Raw genomic sequence first — 24017 nt, forward strand, 5'->3', positions numbered from 1 at the left:
TATATGATGATATGGAACACATCTGCATAAACCAACAGTTATTTCCAGTGAGGACTCCTTTGAGACACTAGACATTGTTGCACTTCTAACCGTGCAAGGCCACTGCACCACCCTCGTACTTCACTTTGTGCCATTCACACAAAGCAGACCTCTATTGAACATTCTGCCAGGAGAGGAGAATCAAACTCCAGTACATTGTAGTAGCTATTTTTCCTGAAAGAAAAGCAAGAGGGCGGGAAAACAGAGTAGAATAGAGAATAATTTACAGGATGCTGCAAGAATATGCCATGTCTTGAGCAATAAACAACTCATATATTCCATTGTTTACTGAATAAAAACCCCTCAAAACATCCATATCTTGTTCAAAAATGCCTTTATTAGAAGTTCTATATTTAAAAAAAACACATACAGTACAAATTTACTCTGCAAACTTTCTATACACACTCCAACTCCAGCTGACGTTCACTCATTACATTCAGTGTTGCTTTACTTCATCTAAAAAAGTTAGAGTAATCATTATTAACCAACTACAAAACTTAATATCCCCAGTCAGCATGTGTAGAGAAGCTCAGTTGAAAGGCAGAGTATCTTTCATTAGGAATGGTGCGATCGAATGATCTAAATGTAAAAAAATAAACAATGAAATAGCATCTCATTCACCATAAGAAAGGCATCTTGATCTATGAGCTACATTCAATTCGATTGGCTTTAGATATACACCAAAGCGACTGCTTTATTAGGTTAAACTATGAGGGATCCTCAACCCCAGCAGGGACATATTAGCTAGTTATTAACCTCTAGATAGGAAAGTGCTACATTCTCTGGCACTAGACAGCAATCGTCATGCAACGGTGTGCAAATGGATACTTTTTTTTTTTTTGGTTGTTGTTATTGTTGATAAAGAAAAAAAAAAAAAGAAACAGTCATACTCATAGGTGTGAAGTCAGTTAGTTCTTTACGGCCAAAAAGACCTCATAAGACAGGCTACATTCTACAAATGCCCATAGATCCTCTGACGCTCCCTTCCCTCCCGCACAAGAAATCACAGCGTGACCTCATCAGACGCTCCCACTTTTTAATATAGATACACACAGTAAACAAAATCGAAATAAATAGCATACAATCTTAAATTATTTACCTATTTACAGTAAAATAGACAAGTTAACAAAAATATATTATTGTGAGACAAACCCAACGGTTTCCAGATTAATATTGGCGATCACAATTTAAACAGGAATATAAGTGTATTGCTTTAGATTTGATAAATACCATATGGACTCAATTTATCCTTGAAGGCTATACTTTCAAATGACAATAAATAAGTTAAATAGATTTCAAAGCATGATGCAATGATACCACACAGTTAAAAAAAAAAAAATCTGCAGTGACATTCCATGGCCAACTTATGAGTCCCAGTTCTTGTGCTCTCACACCACTTCCAAACTTATGGAATGTTTTCCCAAGACTTACTTCTAAACAGGCATTTTTCTAGACTGCTGAAGCCATCATCTTGGTATGTCATTGTAAGGAAAAAAAAAAAAAAAAAAAAAAAAATGAGAAAAGAAATATATAAATCACATCTCAATCATGACAAAATCATGAGAAAACCAACGGTTGAGACCGATATTTGACCTGAAACTCATGTTGGCACTACTTGGATAAAAGGCTATAACAATAATAGCAAGTCAATCGTCTGAAATCGACAGCCTGCTGAAGATTGGCAAACGTCTATTTGCGTCCATACTGGGCGACTCCGAGCCACTGATTGTGCCGGAGGAACAGCAAGAGCCGCTCAGGTACCCCTCGGGATCTGAGAGGGAATCCGGCGGGCTTGGTGGAGAATCGAACACTGGAGACTCTGAGAGTGGACGCATGGAGGGCAAGTGGCTCATTTTGAAAGGTGGCGATGGCGGGCAAGTGTTGGTCTGGATGTTACCGTACAAGCCCCCGCTGGTTTGATGGGTAAAAGCGTTTTGGGTCTGAGGGATGATGGGGGCAAGAAAAGCCTTAAGATCCTGATCTGGGAAAGTGAACGCATTCAGACAGGGTGAACTGGGAGTGAGTGCGCAGGTGGGCGGTGGGGGCGTGCGTGATGTTGGGTTGTCAATCAACATAGACTCATTGCTGCGGGAGCTGGAGAAGCCGGAAAAGCTCAGGCTGTGGTGCAGCTTAGGTCTTTCCCGCTGTCTCAGGAATGGGTTTGATGACTCCTTCTCTCCCAGAACACCAATATCCCGGCTGAGCCTCGGTTGAGTGTTACTCGTGGCAGCTCTGCGCTCATCTGCATTGTGAATGAAGTGGCAGCGGGGGCCATACGGGCAGAAACCGATAGTGTGGAATGTGCGACACGGCTCAGTTTTGTACTTCGGGTGGCGGGACAGGTTTCTCAGTTCGTGATAGCCATGAGCAAACTGACACTTTTCTCCATACTTGCATGAGCCGTTTTCCTCAAAAGGTCTGCAGAGTTCAGTTTTGTAGCGGGTTGAGTTGATCTGAGAGCCGGGCTTTTGCTGAAGGATTTCCTGAAGTTGTTGACTGCGTTCCCCCGTGTCACTAAACGCACGGTCTCTGTACTTATTTTCTTTATTCATGAAGGCAGGTGTTGAGCTCTCAAAACCAATCTGGAGCCTGTTGCTCATGTTGAAGTCCATGTTTGTCGAGTTACTCCTGAAATAACCGAAAGACCTGTTGCTGTTGGTATTGGAAGCAGCAAATGGGACCCCGACATTCCTCTTTTCCAGCATATTGTGGAGATAGATTGCATTTGAATTCGGGACTTTTTCCTGAAAGAAACCAAACAGAGAATTCCTAAGCATGGATGTCAAATAGGTTTAGGGGTACAAGTTTAACCAATTAGAAATGAACTACAGGAGTGAAATCACTATTGTACATGACCATAACCTTCTGAGGTGACAGAAGTATTAAATAAATAAATAAATAAATAAATATTATATAAATATATAAAAGACTGACAAGACCAAAAACAACTTCGAGAAAAGTAAAATGTGTATGTTATATGACAAAACTGGTATGATTTAAATCAGCTTGTCTTGACATTAAATTTACAATTTGTGTCTAAGAAATGGATTACCTTAATTTGTTGAATTCCAATATGTAATTATCATAGAAAAGTTTGTGACACATAGAGCAAAAAACAGTTACAAAAACAAAACTCGTTACTCGCGGTCCCCCTTTAGCGCGTTATGTGCCACAGAAGAAGACTAGTGAGTGGTAACACTTAGTAAACATGGAGCTCTCAAGTTACAAGTTTGCCAGCGCGGATAAATTGAGAAAACAAACCAAGTTAAACAAAACACCAAAATAAGTAAAGAAAACAAACAGAAGTGAATTTAAAACCACTTCTAGTACTCGTTTTAAAAGATAAACTCTTACCCTGTCGAAGTCATATATGGAAGACAGCACCGAAGCAGACATTTTTTACAGTGGGTTCCAGCTCAGGGGGGAAAAAGTTTTCGGACCGAGAAGGATCCTTGTGTTCTCAGAGAAATCCACGGCTGAACGGGGTTTGCTTCTTCAAAAGGAGTTGGAGAGGTCGCTGGAGTTCTTTGGAGTTGAGCCGCACAGGTTTTGGGGAGTGTCGTACATGGGCAAAGTTTGCACATGTGTATAAATGCGTTGCAGCTGTTAAAGGGCGGAGCTCGAAAAAAGTTTCAACAGTGTGCTGCCCGAAGCCCCGCCCTTCCAGTCACGTGGTTTCGGTAACTCCCCCTCTAGACATCAGCAGCCCTAGTGCGCACTGCGTGCCTCAAGACAATCAGCGCTACATAAATTGAACTCAGTTGCTTGAAATCAGATTCTCCTCTCCTCCTCATGTAACTCCCCGCGTGAGGTCTGATAGATTATTTCTTTTTAAGGCTGAATTTTTAAGTAGTTAGTTACAAAGCTACTTCCAAAATTTGCACACATGTGCCATTAACTCTGTATTGTTGTTTACATATTTTTACATAGCCTAATATAGTGGTTCTTATGCTGCCCTCACGTGCTTTCGGTATTATCGTAAATACAAGTTTCCTAGGTAAAAAATTGCACATGAACGCTCTCCCATTTCAAAACTTGAATGCAATGAGCATAAATAAACCAGCATAAATCCTGGTTATGGAGGACCCTAGGCCCAGAACTGCACATTTTGGATGTCTCCCTTATTTGAGACACATTTCAGGTCTTGCGTCCTCTACAGTGCCCCCTGTATGTTGAAATGTGATGTGCCGTTAGAGTAAGTTTGCTTGACAATAGGCCTACTGCAGTTTTGGAACAGATTATCTCTTTTTATGTGCAATATAACAGACAAAAATGAAGATATGCTGATATGTCACTATATACCAGTGCAGCTTCAGATGTCAGATAAGAATGTGTCAGTTACAAAATTTACTAGCCTATATCTCAGGGGGGTGAGTTTTTTTTTTTTTTTTTTTTTTTAAATATCAAAAGTATCTTAAGCTCATGATTTTATTTAATCAAAACTACAGTAAAAACATTCAATAATATTGTGAAATGTTACAATTTAAAAATAACTATTTACAAAATGTTATTTTTTCCTGTGATGACAAAGCTGAATTTTCAGCGGCCAGTCTTCAGTGTCACGTGATCCTGAAGAAATCATTCTAATATGCTGATTTTGTGCTCAAGAAACACTTTTGATCAACACTAGTTTGACTAGTAAACCCATTCCATTAAAATTTTGCCTGCCCAAATGGTTACGTGTATGCTTTATTTCATTGAGTGGAACATTGTTTCCACACTGAACTCATTGACTCATGGAAAGGAGAGCTGCCTATAGTACAGGATCTGTTTTTGGGATTCTAGTTCAGTGGCTATTTAAGTTCAGTCCATGTGAAATTCCCATCATTTTTAAATTGGCAGTTTCTCTTAGCAGTCCTCACCACAATGGTATCCCGTTTGTATGTATGATTAGACTCATCTATTATGTAATACATTACATGAGTTAGAGGGACCGTCTTATTTTGCGTGATTCAACTTGTGTATATAAACTAAACATTAACTGCTCATAGTGGATAGGAAAGTGGCAGAACACTAATCATAGTAGATGCAGTTCTTGGCTACAAACCCTCAATTTAGAGCTTTAAATTACACACAAAGTGCAAACCTTAGATCTGCCGTGGTCCATGGACAACAGAATCAACCCATCAAAAAATAAAAAGAAGAAAACTCTCAAACAAAACTCTGACCACAGAAACCACTCATCCATTACTCTGACTCCAGTTCTCGCTGAGCTGCTCCGATCATTCCAAAACATTACATCATTGCACAGAGAGGGAACATCGCTACTATGGCCAGAGCGGCTGCCAAGGCGTCTGCACAGGACTGTACACTGACTTCTTTGTGATGTCCACAATACGTATCCAAGGCGACCCCTAGAGAGGACGGCCCATAAAGGAACGTTTCTTGTCTTCCACGACGACACTGGTAATGTTAAATATTCTTTCTCTGACTGTACTGTTGCTGACCAGACTGTTATGGTTTGAAGATGCTGCTGATGTCTGCCGCAGGTTCATGTAACCCCTCATATTATCCTATATTCTTTGCTGAACATTGTCTATTGATCTCTCATTGAAAATACTGACAGATCGGGCCCTTGTTTTCGACCCAGGAACTTCCCAACAGGCCGTAGTGCATCCAGAAGCCATGTTTGAGGTCTGCTCAGCTTGTTTATGTACGGTTACACCCAGAGCTGAATTTAACCCCAGCTTCCATCTGCTGCAGCACCCAGGGCCCTGCACGGAGATGAGACCGGTTTGGGTCGGTCTGTGCCGCTCGCTTACTACTAAGCACAACTTGCTCCTATGTGTTATTATCGTCAGAGGCGTCTCCTCTGTGGCAATATTCTTTTTTAGCCAGGTTTTTTCCCCCCCTATTTTTATATGCTTACATTGACCTTGAGGTTCATTTAAGATACTTTGTAGCCGGATTTTCATGTTTCATTTTATGGTAAATATGAAATTATTTAAATAATAAATAAGGTATTTTTTATTATTTAACAAAAAATAATATGAAGGAGGAAAACACATTATAAAAAATATATTTAGTCATTTTAACTATCATTTTCACTCATAAAACAATTTTCCTAACACTTTTATGGCTAATATACAAATATGTAAATACTAAATAAGGACATATTTAACAAAGAATATTGAAAAGGAGGAAAACACTTTGTAAAAAAAAAGAATTTTCACTCACAGGATAATTTTATATTAGTGTATCATTTAAGATGGATTTCATGTCAATTTTATGGAAAATATGAAATTATTTAAATAATAAATAAGGTATTTTTTAAAAATTATTTAACAAAAAAATAATATGAAGGAGGAAAACACATTATAAAAAATATATTTAGTCATTTTAACTATCATTTTCACTCATAAAACAATTTTCCTATAAGCATTTTATTGAATTTTATTTTTAGCCAGTTTTCATGTCAATTTTATAGCAAATATGAAATTATTTAAATAATAAATAAGGAAATGTTTAACAAAGAATAATAAAAAGGGGGAAAACACATTATAAAAAATAGATTGTCATTTTGCTAATTGTAACTCAAAACAATTTTATATTAGCATTTTATTGAATTTTGTTTTTAGCCAGATTTCATGTCAATTTTATGGCTAATATACAAATATGTAAATACTAAATAAGGACATATTTAACAAAGAATATTAAAAAGAAGGAAAACACTTTGTAAAAAAAGAATTTTCACTCAGGATAATTATATATTAGCATATCATTTAAGATGGATTTCATGTCAATTTTATGGAAAATATGAAATTATTTAAATAATAAGGAAATATTTAACAAAGGATATAAAAAAGGAGGAAAAGACATTTTTTTGTCGTTTTGACTGTCATTTTCACTCATAAGAAAATATTCTATTAGCATTTTACTGAATTTTGTTTTTAGCCAGATTTCATGTCAGTTTTGTGGTAAATATAAAAAATATTTAAATAATAAAATTTAACAAAGAATATTAAACATTAGGAAAACACATTATAAAAATACATTTTGTCATTTTGACTGTCATTTTCACTCATAAGGCAACTTTCTATTAGCATTTTATCAAATTTTGTTTTTAGCTTAATTTCATGTAAATTTTATGGTAAATATAAAAAATATTTAAATAATAAAATTTAACAAAGAATATTAAACATTAGGAAAACACATTATAAAAATACATTTTGACTGTCATTTTCACTCATAAGACAATTTTCTATTAGCATTTTATCGAATTTTGATATTAGCCAGATTTCATGTCAATTTTATGGTAAATGTAAAAAATTTTTAAATAATAAATAAGAAAATATTTAACAAAGAATATTGGGAGGAGGAAAACATAAAAAAAAAATACATTTTGACTGTCATTTTCACTAATTTGACAATTTTCTATTAGCATTTTATCAATTTTTGTCAAATTTATACTAATCTAATGCACTTGACCTTGTTTTCAGATTACATTTTGGGAGTCTCTCCTAAACTGGTGCTGTTCCTCCCTCCTGGTCATGCCACAGAGCTAGTATTCTGGGCTTCAGTGTGCCCTATTGGCCTAGCCACAGGCAGGCAGCCTTTCATTACGCTAGCCGAAGGAGGTGCCCTGGACATCCCCATCGAAGACACCATCACCACACCCCAAAGTGTGCCCAGCTCCTTGCGTCTCTGTATACGTCAACAAGAGAGATGAACAAAACAGCCACTCTGTATGCACGTCGTTTGATTGAAAATTGTCAAGGTAGCTGAACCACTTATAAATCTAAAGCTTGTGAGCTGTCCTTGTTCTAGCATGATGATATTAACTGGTGTGCTTCTTATTTGAATCATTTTTATTGTGACAATTTGTGAGGTTTAATGAGAAAATAATAATATGTAATTACTTTTATTGTCATTCACAAAATCTTTTCATCCTGACATGTATGGGCCTGTGATGGACTGGCCATTTTTCCAGGGTGTTTCCATGTCTATGACGCTGGGCTCCGGCATCCCCACAACCCTAAAGGGGACAAGCGGTTTGGAAACTGGATAAATGAATGTCATGGCTGGAACTACAACGCCCTCTGCTGATGAAATACAACTTGCAAAGCAGTTCCTTCCTTTTACATCATATAAAAGTATGTACTTCATTTAAAAGGTCATACATAATATACATCAATACAGTAATGAGTGAGACTGTACTAGCTAATTCAGCTTTGTGGTATTATGATATAATTATAGGAAGAATGATAAGGTGTGTAGAATTAAAGAGATAATGTGTATCCACATGCTAAAATGTTTGGGCAAGTTAACCCTTATAATTAGCATTGTATGCTTAGTGTGTACCAGAGTGGGAGAAGCTGTCGCCCCGTTGCTCCACTGATTATTTCCCTTAATTACAGGTATGTCGTTCAATTAGTTCTGTTTCAAAAAGAAAAGAGATTTAGTTGACTGATAATGAATGTATATGGTACAGAGCGTGTGTTATGGGAGAAAGAAACGGATTTAATTGTTTATGCTGTCTGTGACGCACTTTGTGCGGCCTGCATATGGTACGGTGCTGAATATATCCCATGTCTTATTCCATTTCTGATACGTAATGTGTGAAATATGGGTTTGTACATACAAATGGTATTATAATTGTTTTATTATAAGATATTATTGTATAAATATTTGAATTAATGCATATGTTAATAATGTAATATAGATATTGTATTTAATATACTATTGTAATGTACTAATTATATTATATTATACACTACTGTAATATATTTATTGTAATAGAATAAGAATATTGATCTGATGTATAAGAAAACTGACACAGCTAAAATTTGGCAAGTTAACCCTAGTATTGTCAAAATTAAAAATATAAAGGTCAATGTTCCAGGTAGAGTTTGAATGTATTATTAATTTTAATCAAAATATTACATCTTTGATTCTGTTATCTGCATGCCAATATTATATCGGTCACCAGAGGGCAGTATGGCACTTTTTACATCAAAGTGTGTGTGTGTGTGTGCGCGAGGGCCCAAAAGTGTATAATGACATGGGTATTATTAAAACGTCGTAAACGAATGGCTTTAAAAACATTTTGATATTAAAAAAATGGCAAAAGTTTCCTTTGATGGGTTTAGTGGTAGGGTTAGTGTAGGGGGATAGAATATACAGTTTGTACAGTATAAAAACCATTATGTCTATGGGGGGGAGGGGTGGGTCCTCATAAACTACAAGTGTACAGGTTTGGCTATATTTGTGATTTCCTCACAATATAGTGAAATGTGTCAAAAATAGCTTGTGAGAAACTTTGCAGTGGTCCTTACTATTTGAAAGGTCATGTTTTATTTGGTTTATCTGTCTTCTGCTTTAATAACAGCTGCACTGGAGCTGCATGAACTCCACGAACCTGATGATCCCAATGATCCAGTGAGCAGGGAAGATGGAAGAACGGAAGAACATCTGTATGTACAGTAGGAGTTCATATGATCAATGTCACATAATTACTTATTTGATTAGTTACCTAGATATGAAATATTTAATATCAAAGTATGAAATATTTATTAAATAAATACATGGAAATACAGTAATATTAATGGATATTATTTACATAATATTAATATAATAATATTCTTTGTTTAAAAATTTTAGAACTCCTAAAACTTTTTATTTTTAAGGGTTAGTTCACCCAAAAATGAAATTTCTGTCATTAAGTACTCACCCTCATGTCGTTCTACACCTGTAAAACCTTTGTTCATCTTCAGAACACAAATGAAGATATTTTTGATGAAATCCAAGGGTATCTAATCCACACATAGGCAGCAAGGTCATTGCACATTTTGAGGTCCAGAAAGTTATTAAAGACTTTGTTAAAATAGTCCTCGTGACTACAGTGGTTCAACCTTAATGCTATGAAATGACGAGAATACTTTTTGTGTGCAAAAACAAAACAAAAATAATGACTTTATTCAACAATTTCTTCTCTCCCCTGTCAGTCTCCTACGCTGTTGATGTAGTGAACGCAGTGCAGCTCTTCCGTGTTTACGTCTGAACGACGGCTCAGTATTGGCCGACGCTGTACATGTGAGCAGCACGACACATGCACGTGATGTTGACGCAGGAGCTGGCCAATAATCAATATCAAGTGGATACTTTGTTTTTTTTTTTCTCAGTGGAAAATAATCTGAAGTGTTTCGAAGATGAATGAAGTTTGGTACGGTTTGGTACAACATGAAGGTGAGTAATTAATGACAGAAATGACTAACCTTTAACAATACTCACTATTAACTACATGGTGCAGAATCTGAAATATTTATTAAAAATAAATACAAATATAGTAATATTAATGAATATTATTCGCAATAATAATATAATAATGTTCTTTGTTTTACTTTTTTTTCACAAACGTAAAATTTTCAATTTATTACCAGTATTACCTAGAAATAGTGCAGAATTTGAAATATTTATTAAATAAAGTATAATATTAACAGATATAATTTTCTATAATAATGTTTTTTGTTTGACATTTTTTTTGAATACTACGATTTTCAATTTATTACCACTATTACCTAGAAATAGTGCAGAATCTGAAACATTAATTAATTAAATAAATAAAGCATAATAATATTAATGATTATTTACAATAATAATAATATACTTTGTTTTACATTTTTCAAAATGCTAAAGTTTTCAATTTATTACCAGGTGTAAATTAGAAATCTTTTTTTTTTTTTTTTTTTTTTGAAAAATTTTGCACGTCAACATTTTTTGGTGCTGGTCATAAATGAGTTTGAAGAAACATCTCAAGTTGGTGTGAGCTACAGTTGAAAAATATCTCACAGTATAAACAATAAAAAAAAAGAAAGAAAGATGCAAACCATGTTCACACAACTGCTTACCCTGGCCTTATTTGTGCTTTAAAAGCAGTGACTATTTGCTGACTATTCGGCACATAAAACTTTCATTTGACACATTAATGCTGCTGAGTGGATTAATGTGCAGGGCGAGGGAGCTGGTTGGCCGAGGCACCCTAACGGACACTGGAAGTGAAAAGCTGTCTCATGCTTGATTGGACCTCACCTCCTCGCAAACTCACGCAACCTGGCAGAGTGAACTCTGACCCCCGTCTGCGCCTAAGCTGTAGTGACACGGTCAAGGTGACATGGCAGAGCGGAGCTGACTGAGGGAAAGGCTGTGCGCTGGTCTGTAGCCCAACGTGGTCACATTAAGAGTCCACCAGTAAATAATTCAGACCGAGCAGTCGCAACAATGCAAACATGTTGTTATTAGTGTTTCGCTTCAATATTCATAGCTGCGAGAGGGGATGGTGTGCTCGGAGAGTAGTGATGGAGGGTAGTGATGCGTTTATGCGTGTGTGGTCTATATGTGTATATTTATGCTTGTTGGATTATAGGGGGTTTGCACAGTGCCAGACCGTTTTCCTTCACAGCCACTGGCATCTAACCCAGTTTAAAGAAATACACTAAAAAAAAATTATACATTGAATTTACTTAACTTTTTTATGTCAACAGGTTCCACGTAACTGGGTTGTTACTACATTTAATTAACATTGTGTATTTCAGTATATTACATAAGGTTAATTCAATGCCATTTAGTCAGGTTAACATTCTTAATTTTGTCCAAAACGATTAAGTTTAATAATCCTAAAATTAATATCAAACAAAAATTAAAACAAGTAATCCAGTTTAATTGATTATTTTATTTAGTGAATGTGTTCAAGAACTATTTTTACAACCTTTACAAATGTTATCTAACAAGAAAACCTTTTACAAAACCTTTACTCTGTAAAGACTCTTATTGTTAGGTGGTTTTGTTATATCCATGGCATGCCCAAAGTAGTTGTTTTTATTATTAAAACAACTTTAATTGTTGTTAGCAGGTCCTCACCCCAAGCACATGGTCTAACACTTCACCACAATGGTAACCTCCAAAAACACTAACATTCCAGAAACTCTTTTAAATACAAGCATAAAAGAACATTAAACATTAACAACACTTTATTTCATAACATTTTATTTTAATATTTACTCTCCCTATCCAGCCCTGTGCAAAGCATGATCGGAAGGGGAAATCCTGTTCCTAGTTTCTATAATGCTATTTTAACACAACTAAAATCATTTATGTACTCTCAACTCAAATGGATTAAATAAAGTGATTGAAAAGAATCGTGTTGGGTTAACTTAATTTGCTTAAGTAAATTGAACAAGCATCAAATGTTATTTTTGGCTTACTTAATTGAAACATGGTCTTTCAAAATGAAAATATTGAGTTGTGCCAAAACGCAACTGTTTCAAGTCAGTTTAACACAATGCATTTGTGTTTGAATGAGAAACCTAATACAGTGGTGTTAAATGAAAATGATTTTTAAATAAACTGAACAGTATCGTAAAATCATTGCCTTTTTCGGAGTGTCTATTTACACTAAGTGCAAATAGCGTCCCTTGTTGGCAAACGCTATTTACACTAGCTCCGTCCACCAATGTCTCTATGATATTATTGCATCCTGTTAAAAAACTACAAAAATATTGAGGTGCAAATAGTATCTGCCAATATAAAGTATAGATAGCATCTAATTACTATTTACTCTTATTGCAAAGAACTGATACTTTTACATGGTGTAAATAGAATATATCGCTATTTTCACCAAGTGTAAATAGCATTTCGCTAAGGAAATACTGCTATTGTTACTTAGTGCGAATAGAATATATTGCAATATATTTACTTAGTGTAAATAGCATCTATCACTAAGAAAATATGCTATTTTCACTTAGTGTAAATAGCATTTCTCGCTATTTGCACTTCCAGGTTTAGTTAAAGACAGCATTTATGGTATAATGCCTATTACCAAAAAATAAAAAAAATTCCCGTTTTTAAAAAAGGGTTATGGCAAAGGTCAATTTTTGGAGGATTTTAAAAGCAGTATTCAGTAATAGAAGTAGTATTTGAGCTGTAATGCTGCTTAAATAAGTTTGACTTATTTTAGGCTTATGACAATGCATTGTCATGGTAACAAAGTTGTAAAATTAAATATGACTTGACAGAAAATGTAATGTACTGTCACACAGTAACCCAGTTTTTTTTTTTTTTTTAATAAAATGAGGGAGAAGTGGAAATTAATATTTTGTGGTAATCAACATTATACCATAAAAACTGTCAATTGACAGCTTAACTTGTATTGAATCCATAATGTTTCTTTAATACACTGAGATTCTGTCCAAAACTACATAAAAAACAGGATTTTATCTGATACGCTGCAATTTCCATTCTTATTATTCCATTTGCTTTGCTCTAAATATGCTCTAACACATTCCTCAGCTAAGCTGTTGCCAAGCTGCTTAGGGAACAGTACAAAACCATATACAATGTGTTATTTAACTTAAATATCATGGAAAGAATAATCTTTCCCAGATAAAGATCCAGTACATCTCAAATATAGATTAGGGAGTGTTTTTTTTATGATGAAACTAGAGATATATCCAGTGTTCTGGATTCATCCCATCTTAACAGCTTTTGGAACAAGCCAGTTGTCCTCTCTCTCTCCCCCCCATAAATGCAGCATCCAGATCCCTTCATTTTTCCCTGAGCTTAAGTCTCAATCAAACTTGCTCTGTGCCTTATTTTTTAATACAGAGTCTCAGCGGATTAATCGGGTTGCTGAACTGAGCATCAGCAGCTGCTCCTTATCCTTATCATCGCCGTAACGACCGGCCAGCCGTCGCCTCCCACAGAATCCTGCAGAGACCTGAATTAATACTCGGTATAATTCCACACAATCCCAAGAAAAATCTCGTCCTGCTGCCAGGCCACTTGACCCGTGTGTTCCAGTGGGCTCTGGATGGCACCAGCAATCTCTGTAATCATTCAGTAAGCCTCTGCGCTGCTCAGTTCAGCTGCTTCTTCAGAGCATTTAAAAAAAGAGCAGAGCTGGGGTGCACTGTGTGTCAAACATGTATGTTTATCCTGTCCAGTAATTAAAATGGGGTTGCTTAACATGGCTCCCTTATGTAAATACATGAATAGACATGCAAACAAACACACATATGGACCATGATCACCCCACACAAAATGAGTTATGGATACCATGTCTTTCAAAACCAGTTGAAGAATTAAACTAATTCATTAAGATGAGTGTGTTTTCATGTCAAACAATTCATGTCAAAGAAAGTGTAAGGAAGGAAAATATCTTTTCATTTATTTGCATTTATTAAAAGACAATAATATAGTTTTGAATAAACAGAAAATGTTATATTATTTAATAAAAAAAATGATATTTCTGCTGTTTATGATATATTAGTATTATTGTTGTTTTTAAATATTATTTAAAATATATTATTTTATTTTAAATGTTTTGCTTGTGCTTTCTTTCATCAAAATGAATGTAAGGATGTAAGGAAATAATTCATACACTTTTAAGTGTGGGTTAACTGACCAAATACTTTTTGGGGCTACTGTATATTATGCCTTATTCAAACACATAAACATACACAATCCATCTTAGGTACAACATACAAAATCGGGGCAAAATGAAGACTTTGTGGCTGCTTTCAAAACTATTTGCAGAGCCCACCCATCAAGATGATTCTGTTTCCAAATTAAACAATTTCAAAGAAAGTGTGGAAAAATGTTAGATTTGAAAAATATTATCTGCTCATTTACTTGACATTGTCCTTTTAAAAACAATATTATACCGAACAGAAGCCGTATGAATGTGCCATCATCAAGAAACTGCTGTCAGACTTCCTAGGGCCTGTTTACACCTGGTATTAAGATGCGTTTTGGTCGATCAGATCACAAGTAGACGAGTAGACGAGACATGCCGTGTCCCATTTCGCTTACTTATACTACGCCTTAAAAGTACCTAGTCTTTCTGTAAAGAAAAAGTACATACATTTGAGTGTGTAGCAGTATACTGTCACGTCATAAAATTGTATCTTTAGCGGACTTAAACTGGTCACCGTCAATCATCTTGTCACAGTTAACATCCTCCACATTTTATTTAATTTATTTTTTATTTCCTTCCGTATTGGAGAGAAATGTAGTAGCATGTTGATCTGTCAGTAGTGGGTCTTTCATGCGGAGAACTCTCATGTGCTTGCATAATGATGCATTTAAAAAAGTTAATGGCCAAAGCTATCTTTATAATAGTTCACATTGTTGTTGCAGATGAAATATAATGGATAACATTGAATAAATGATTTTTCATCAGGTTAAATGTTGATTATTAGTTACTCAAACCCCTTAATCTAAACCACTCTCCTTAACTATCGGTCACACATATCTGCCATGATTGTAGTTTTCTAACATGTTTTTATTCATGTTTGTAGTTTTGAATCAAATTCTCCTCCAAAGCGCAATGGGTTGTGGGCAATATTAGCCATTAGAATGTGCATAAACCAACACTTAATATAGTAGACCATACGGGGACTTTTGCCATACTCTTTTAAACACATATGCTTTGGGACACACTCATTCTAATCTCTCATGCTATTTAGGATGGATAGTATGCCCACTGGGATGCAGGGACATTCCCATTTACACCTGGTGTTTTAATCTGTCTTTTTTGTCCACTTTCAACCTGTCCTGATTTTTTTGAGGGGAGGGGTCTGTGGATGGGTAAATGTATGGGCTTTTTCAGATCTTTCGATCTGGACGAAATGATTCCCATCTAATGTACAGCAGTTTTTGTTTCTGCTCTGATAGCCGCAAGATCACAACGAACTCGGTGAGTGTGTGTTAGAAATCAGGAATGGAGAGAACATTGTGCTTGGTACATTTTTTTGTCTTCAAACTAAACTTGGGTCTTTAGCTGAAAAAGTTTAAATAGGCACTAGGAGGTGGAGGTGGAGAGTAGGTGGTTTTTTGTGGCTGTTCGAACACATGAGCGTTTACATCTTCAACCACCTCTGGAAGTGGTAGAAAGTGGACAAGCTCAAAACATTTTAGGGTACAGTTTTTTCTTTGCGTTTTTCATGTACAGGTGACAAGTTTTCAAAAACTTGCACGTTAAAACCTATTTTCAAAAATTTGCGTTTTCGGGCACCAATGTTGTGTACATTTACAGCCAAAAAGTTAGTTAAAAAGTTAGTCCACTTGTGATCCAATCAACCAAAACAAATCTTAATACCAGGTGTAAACAGGGCCCAAGTCTCCATAATGTCATCTAATGATATATAACCATTTCAAGTGAGCTTAAGAGATAAATAAGTAAATGTTTAATGACTACAAATACTTATTTCTCATTATAAATTTTAAAAATGTTATGCAAACATTGGATTATTTAAGGCCATGATTTGGTGGTATTGATACAGACATGATTTTAAAAACAGTATTTCTTCAGGTTTCTTTAAATAGTTATTTTGCTAGTATGTAACATCAAAACTATACAAAACCTTGATTTTTTTCCTCCCTTTTTACATTTTTTTTTTTTTTTTCCAAATAGCTCCATGCAGTTTTATTCTGTTTGGACAGCTTCAGTGAGTGTATATGTGCATTAGACAGCAGTATATAGAGTTGCATATGTACAGGGACAAACAGGCTATATATCTGACCTAAATATATGTCTCCTGGTCAGGAGGAAGTGAAAATGAGAGTGTGGCTTTGTGTCTCGTCTCCGCTGTGACATAATCGGAGCCCCAGATTTATGAGCAACCAGATCCCTCCTAAGGCTTAGCACTGTAAACAACTTGGATCAGGCCACAGATTTAGGAACATGTACCACTTGCACTTGGTACTTTTGGTCAAAGAAGATTAGACATGACAATTTTTAATTTGTTTCTGAATCCGTTTTATAAGACGATAATGCCTCCACTGTCTTTTTATAGCATGGGGTCTGATATTCTTATAAGAAGAAGCCAAATCAGGGTTTGAGCAATCAGAGATGAGAACCACAAGAGAAGAGGATCATGGGAATCACTGGCACTTTACAAATTAAACTGGTGCAAATTAAGAATCCCTCAACAATGCTGTTGTTGCTCAAATGAAACTTTAAATCTGTACCACACATAAATAAAAACACCATCACAACAGTTTTAGACACACACAAAGACACACACACACACACACACACACACACACACACAACAAATTGTATGAATTAAATTCAAGTATGTATTAAATGTCCAAAATGTCCGCTTAATAATACTTTTTTCTATTGATATTTATAATGATATTTAATATATACAATTATAAAATATATTAAAACATAATATTTCATAGAATTATTACAATTAAAATTTTACAATTTTATTTTTATAATTTAAATATATATATATATATATATATATATATATATATATATATACATACACACACACACACACACACATATATATATATATATACAATTTTATATATATATAATTATATTAAATATAATATAGATTAATAATACATAAAATATATAGAAATATGTTTGTTTTTATCATTTTATCTTCATAATTAAAACATGATATAGCCTGTGTAAATAATATATATTTTTGAAATATATATGTATACACACACATACATTACAAATTCAAATTTAAGTATTACTTAAATGTCTAAAAACTTGTGAATAATATTATAATAGTTTTATATTACATATAAAATAATGTTTTAAAATAATATTTCATATGTAAGATTATAAAATATAAAAACATTTATATTTCATATAATTATATATAATATAAATATATTATATATAGCTAATTATGAAATTTATTGTAGATAAATAATAGTACAATATGTATAAGTATACTTTTTAATTATATATAATATATTATATATTTTAATTATATATATTGTGTGTGTGTGTGTGTGTATGTATGTATATATATATATATATATATATATATATATATATATATATATATATGGTTTGATCTTTTGTTAAATAATACAAAGAAATTCATTCATTTTTTGCAGTGTTTTGGCCATTGCTATACCATGTCTGATTCATATTCAAACAATATAAACACACAGAATCTTTGGATGTGACCGCACTGCTTTCTGACGTGAAAGAACAGACTTGCACTGTGAGTGCAAGTACAGAGAGCATGTGCTGCAGAAGTGAGACTTCAGTCTGTGCAACCCTGTCCTGAGACGCCCATGATAGCTTATCTTGTAAACTTGAATCTCTGATCCATGCAGACAGAATTATTCAGCCCTGGCATGTATTTAAACGTCGCAAATCTCTCAGAGACCTTTCCCAGCTTTACCCTCTGTCTCATAAACATTTTCTTATCCTGCATGAGCAGGAGCTGACATCCGATGAGTTTTTCATTAATAAGACCGGACTTAATCGCACTATAAACAGGAATAACGCAAAATGACAATGACAATAATAATCATATTTCTGCAAGGATAAGGCAAGGAGAATAATCTTGGCGTGACATGAATGTAATCCCAGCTCTAGCACATTGTCTGTGAGGATCTAAAGCCCACACATGCACACAGAACCATCTAAATGCTGTGCAAGAATTAAACTCTGCTAATGAGGAAAAAGTGTATGTCAGTGCCATTCAAATATGTGTTTCCATTAAAAATATTGGTTTCAAAATAAATAGTGTGTTGTATCCTCAATTAGTCCCCAGCCGAATGAAAGGAACATTCTCTCTTTAACTGACTCAACTGACAACATGTTATAATTCAAACATCAAATAAAAGACCCCAATCTGACAAAACATCTCGTCACGAGCCCTAATATCCGGAGTACTTCTGAATGGCTGTTGTCGGAAATGTTTTTGACCACTGCCTGGCAACCAAATACAACTGATGAGACGTTTAACCTTGCCATCTTGCACCAGAAATTGTGCAGCTGACAAAGACGTGACTGCAGCTCCAGTGCAGATTTCCATTTTGGGTTAAATTAGAAAGGAGAGAGCCTTAAAGAAGAGGGGTTTCACAAAAACAAAATGGAAAATGTGAGACATGCGTGTACTTCTATCTTTATGGAAGGTAATTCTTTATTATAACTGATGTAGATTCTTAAAGGGATAGTTCACCTAAAAATGAAAATTCTGTCATCATTTATTCCCCCTCAAGTTGTTCCAAACCTGTATACATTTCTTTGTTCTGCTGAGAAGATATTTGGAAGAATGTTTGTAACCAAGCAGCCCCCCCCCCCCAAGATATCCATTTGTGTTCCACAGGGGGAAAAAAAAGAAATTTATACAGGTTTGGAACAACTTGAGGGGGAGTAAATGATGACAGAATTTTCATTTTTGGGTGAACAAACTCATTTGTGTATGTGTATATGTAGTTCCCATCAACTCAAGCGAATCCTTGAATGATGATGGGATTATGATGGAGATCATTTGCATGGTGTTGTAACAGGCACCGTTTTACTGTGAGGAGCGGCACACGCTCTTGCTGTTGCATTCCCATTTATTATGCAAATGAAGCACTGCTTCTTTCTCATAACAATGAGAACGGGCACAGAGAGGGACATCATCTGGGTCATGCTGGGTTTTGAAGCTCTCGCTTTTGTTTGCTTTTTGGCACGGTCTTGATCTATCAGAGGGTCATTAAACAGTAAAGTAGGACATGCCGGAGCTCCGCCGCCGAGGAAGATGAACGGACCGCTGGAGCTCTGCCCAGGTGGTTGAGTGGATGGTTAGAGATCACTGAATTAGCACATGCAGAAATTCATTTAAATCGGTGTTGACATTGTCAAAGAGCATCATTGAGCGCTCTGTACACGACCTTCTGAGCTGAGTGGGTGACGGTGCATGTTCCTGACATCTGGAGGTGGCAGAATAGGAGCAGATGCTATTAACCCTGAGCCTGTGGGTTCATCAGCCCGGACTCCTCCTCAGAAATGCCCATCGCTGTGTCTGCACACAGACTCCCCCCACACAAACACGCCCAGTGAGGCACATTAAACAAGGGTGACAGGTCTGCTGGTCGGCAGCCAGGCTAATGGCTACACCGCCTGAGAATGCAATGCTCTGGCTCTATGCGGACTCTGAGTGTGTGAAACGCTCAAAACATTCTCCCATTACCATCTGAGTCGCAGTCACACAGAAGTGTTAGGACGGCCGAGCAGAAGGGATACGGCAGGCAGGAACATGAGAGATTAGCAGTGTAGGCCTATATGTTCATTTATCCGCTAATACTGCTTTTCGATGAAGTTACATCTCATTCAGTTTCTCTGAAACAGCTTATTTTATGTGATTACTAGCAAAATATTTAAAAATAAGCAATGGTATTTATAGTGACGCAAAAAAATTCAGAGAAGTTTATGTAGGTAAAGAGATAGTCTACCGAATGAAAATTCTGTCGTTATTTACTCACCCTCATCTTGTTCCAAACATGACTTTTCTTTCTTCTGTGGAACACAAAAAAAGACATTTTGAAGAATTTTGGTAACCAAACCATTTCGGTCCCAATTGCTTCCGTTATATTTTTGACATTACAGTGGAAGTGAATGTGAACCAAAAATTTTGGTCACCAACATTCTTCAAAATATATTATTTTGTGTTCCAGAGAGGATGTCATACAGGTTTGGAAAGACATGAGGGTGAGTAAATGATGACAGATTTTTAATGTTTGGGTGGATTATCCCTTACATTAATTATATATGATTCGTTGATTATGAATAAATTTATTTATTATTGAAATAGAAGGACTTTCCACCTTATTTTTCAACGCGGAAGTGTTTTCTGTGAATGTGCGAGACTATTTATTAGCCGCTATAGGAAATAACGAGAAGAGTATTAAAGTGCATTAAAACTGTTTGCGCTAAAAAAGCGTGTTTATAATTAAGAGAATACATCAAAATAATACGGTAAGAAATACCAGTTTGCAATATCAAGCAGCATAACGAGCTGTTTTGTACAGCTAAAAATAGCTGGAAGCTAATGACACCGGAAGCCAGACACATTAAAATTACAAATGGCCGCGCCCGCTCTTACCTGAAAAAATAAGGTGGATATGTGCTTGTGTGAGGTAAAATCCACAGATGAGACTCTGCCTCCACAATAATGGTTGCTATTCAGACATACTCCTGCAGGGGGCAGAAGTGAACAAAAAACACTCTGTGGAGAACATGAAAACAAATAGGTCTTCACATCCCATTACACTAAATGAGTGGTTGACTTAGAGAAAGCATCACTAGAGCTGGCTTTTCAGTTAATGATTAGTGAAAGGGGGTGCCTAACATTTAGAAAATGCTGTTCGTCAGCCTGAGGTAGAAAGCAAAATTTGGGACCTTTGCGATTTTCTTAAATTAAATAAAATGTATACAAATAATACAAATACATAAAAATGACAACCCATGTATGAATGGATAAACGTTTTAGCCTAAATTTAGTTATAGTGCAGTGAAGGACAGCTTGTTTTGGACCAAATGTTAACATGTTTTTGACCACTTTCATATACTTTTCCTATAATGTGTGTAAAAACTGAGAAAATGGATTATGATTTACTTAAATTATGTTATGTCACAGTATTTAAAAATGTTATTGTTTACAAATCTTACATTAACAGGAGCAAAATGTGGACCGCAACTGAAAATGACATATTTACATAAAAATGTAAATAAATAGCTTAAATAATTATGAATAACTGTTTTACTCCCATTTATATTCAACAGTGTCACTGATGTATGATTTTAATTGTTGAATAAATTGAGGAAAGTGCATAACCCTTGCTGTACTTTGCAGGAGGCCTGGTTCCATCAGTAAGGTGGGCCATGGGATTCTCAGGGTGGGCTGAACAATTGGGTGGGTGGTGGTTGCCAGGGTGGGCCAAGATCATAATTAGGCAGGCCAGTCCCACCCAGGCCTCCCTGAAGCCAGGCCTGCTTGAAAAAGCTGATGAAACACTGTAAAACATTTTCAGCTGGTTAAACTTAGAAATGAAAGTTCACCTGCTGCCTTAGAAATGTGAGTGAACTCAACTAAGTTCACTCAACTTGAAGATAACCTTTGTTTCAACTCACAAATAGTCAACGAGAACTTCAAGTTTAACTTAAAGTAATCCATTGTCTTGATTATTTGTGAGTTGAAACAAAGGTTATCTTCAAGTTGAGTTAACTTATGTTTAGTTGAGTTCCCTCACATTTTTAAGGCAGAAGGTGAACTTTCATTTCTAAGTTTAAACAGCTGAAAATGTTGTACAGTGGCATGCTTTTGAGTAACAAAACAGCATTACTGTGACACAGTACTACACCATACGCATGAATACGTCACCATCAAGCTAAAATTACCTCAACATTCATTAATAAACATCTGAAAAGTTAACCCTATAAAGCCACTGTATTTGAAACAGAAATCTAAATTATCAGCAAAACTGCTGAAAACAATCTTCTAAATGCCTTCAGTTGTCTCATTGCAAGTAAATTACCTTTTAGTATACTTGTAAAAATGTCCCCCTTTAGCTCGTGGTGCACATGTCATTTTGCTGTGAAATCTTTACTGATTTTTATAAAGTAAACATAAGAATAACTGTTATATTGTTAGTAATATTCCAAATGAGCACTTACTGGACTGAAGCAGCTTAGGTTTACTTGATTATCCATCATTATCCTTTTTTTTTTTTTTTTTTTTTTTTTTAGAAAAACCATGTTAAATGTGAGTATCAAATATGATATGTCAGGCTTTTGAGGAACGTTTGTTTACACATCTAGTCATCATTGTATTGCATTGCATTATATATTTTGCTCCCCACATTTAAAACTTCAGTGCTTTGATCATAAAATATAATCATTAAATATAATCTTACCAAGACATATTACGGAGAGATATAGAGTGATATTTGTGACTGATACTGAACTGATATTTGTATGCATTTATTTAAGTCTACTATAATGATTTAAAGATCTCATTGATGTACATTCCAAGTTATTATAATTTAATCTTACTTTTTGGCATATAAATATCAGCAGCTGCACCAAATAGCATATTTTTGCTGAGTTTGGGAATAAAATGGAGGTGTTTTTTTCCCTCCTTCAATATGAGCTCCATATTGTTCTCCCGCCATACTACATGAGCCATAAAATCTTGATTTCTGTTGAATACTCAACAGAAAAACATATATGCAGACTTTTTTTTTATTTTTATTTTTTTTAAATATTTTGTCTAAAGGTTCAATAAACTGTGTCAGACTTTACAGGGCTAAAATTAAAAATATATTTTTTCTCTATATTAACTCTTTATCCCACTTTTTTTCTTATTTTATCACTTCAGTTAATTATTATTATATTTTTTTCAAATTGTAGAAGAGCTATCAAACTCTTTTACATCAGTGTCCCTTTTAAGATTTTGAATGGCAACAGCCAAACTTACTGTTAATTGTTTCTTCAGTATTAAGGTGTAAAATATATTCATCATACATGCCTCAAGGAGACTGGAGATGCTAAAGGGTAAGGAGTGAGATCAACCATACACTCATCACATCAGAGGTCCACTGATTCACACCATTAAGCGCGTCTGGGCCCCACCAGCACACCCGAGATCAAGGCCTTCACTCCAAGGGCCTCGCCTGAAGACAATCCATAGGGTGGTGAATAAGTGCCCCTGGCCTTTGTAGCACAGAACCTAATGCATATGCAGCAGGGTCTATAGGCTATGGCTTTGGTCCGCTTCTTGTTCAAAATGCGAAACATTTTAATGTGCTTCCATGAACCTTGGTTCATGCAAGTGCATACTCTGTTTCAGCACTTCAGAGAGAGAGAGAAGCCTGCTAAACACTGACCTCCGCTGCTTTAACATCTCGCAGTCTGAATATTCAGCCTGTGGTGAATAAAAGATGAATTTGCTTTTATACTCTATGGTGCCGCTAAAATGTTTTGGGGGGGGAAAGGGGATCCAGAAAGCATGTGTATTAAAGAACCAGCAGTTATACACAACATGCCCCTTCCATATCTCAATGGACTGCCATCCATTCATTCATATTAACCTACGAAAGGGAAAGTAGACTGACCTGGACCTTTACAGCCCAGAATCAAGTTGTTGATTTTTTATGCCGCCACTCCACAAACCAGCATTTCTTTCTCGGTTTGGCACAGTGCACTCTAAAAAATGATTTTT

The 24017-nt window shown here is 35.3% G+C and overlaps 1 protein-coding gene and 1 long non-coding RNA gene across 7 annotated transcripts; one reads left to right on the forward strand and one right to left on the reverse strand.

Annotated features, from left to right (window-relative positions):
• Nucleotides 1–356: 356 nt before the first annotated feature.
• Nucleotides 357–3655, reverse strand: LOC127523769 (mRNA decay activator protein ZFP36L2-A-like). The gene is made up of 2 exons (XM_051914848.1): nucleotides 3394–3655; nucleotides 357–2783 (listed from the first exon to the last, which is right to left on the reverse strand). Exons 1-2 carry the CDS (start codon nucleotides 3433–3435, stop codon nucleotides 1686–1688), a joined length of 1140 nt encoding a protein of 379 aa, XP_051770808.1. The 5' UTR covers nucleotides 3436–3655; the 3' UTR covers nucleotides 357–1685.
• Nucleotides 3656–4107: 452 nt separating this feature from the next.
• LOC127523770 (uncharacterized) lies at nucleotides 4108–12173 on the forward strand. 6 transcript variants are annotated; one of them, XR_007932932.1, is made up of 7 exons: nucleotides 4108–5445; nucleotides 5606–5782; nucleotides 7479–7756; nucleotides 7970–8132; nucleotides 9368–9452; nucleotides 9984–10071; nucleotides 10161–12173. It is a non-coding gene; the product is annotated as an uncharacterized LOC127523770 (long non-coding RNA). The 6 variants fall into 6 exon arrangements; XR_007932931.1 differs by having other exon boundaries at nucleotides 4109–5528; nucleotides 5630–5782; XR_007932930.1 differs by having other exon boundaries at nucleotides 4110–5445; nucleotides 5630–5778.
• The last annotated feature ends 11844 nt before the right edge of the window (nucleotides 12174–24017 follow it).

This window comes from Ctenopharyngodon idella, chromosome 12, assembly GCF_019924925.1.
Source record: "Ctenopharyngodon idella isolate HZGC_01 chromosome 12, HZGC01, whole genome shotgun sequence".
NCBI lineage: Eukaryota > Metazoa > Chordata > Actinopteri > Cypriniformes > Xenocyprididae > Ctenopharyngodon > Ctenopharyngodon idella.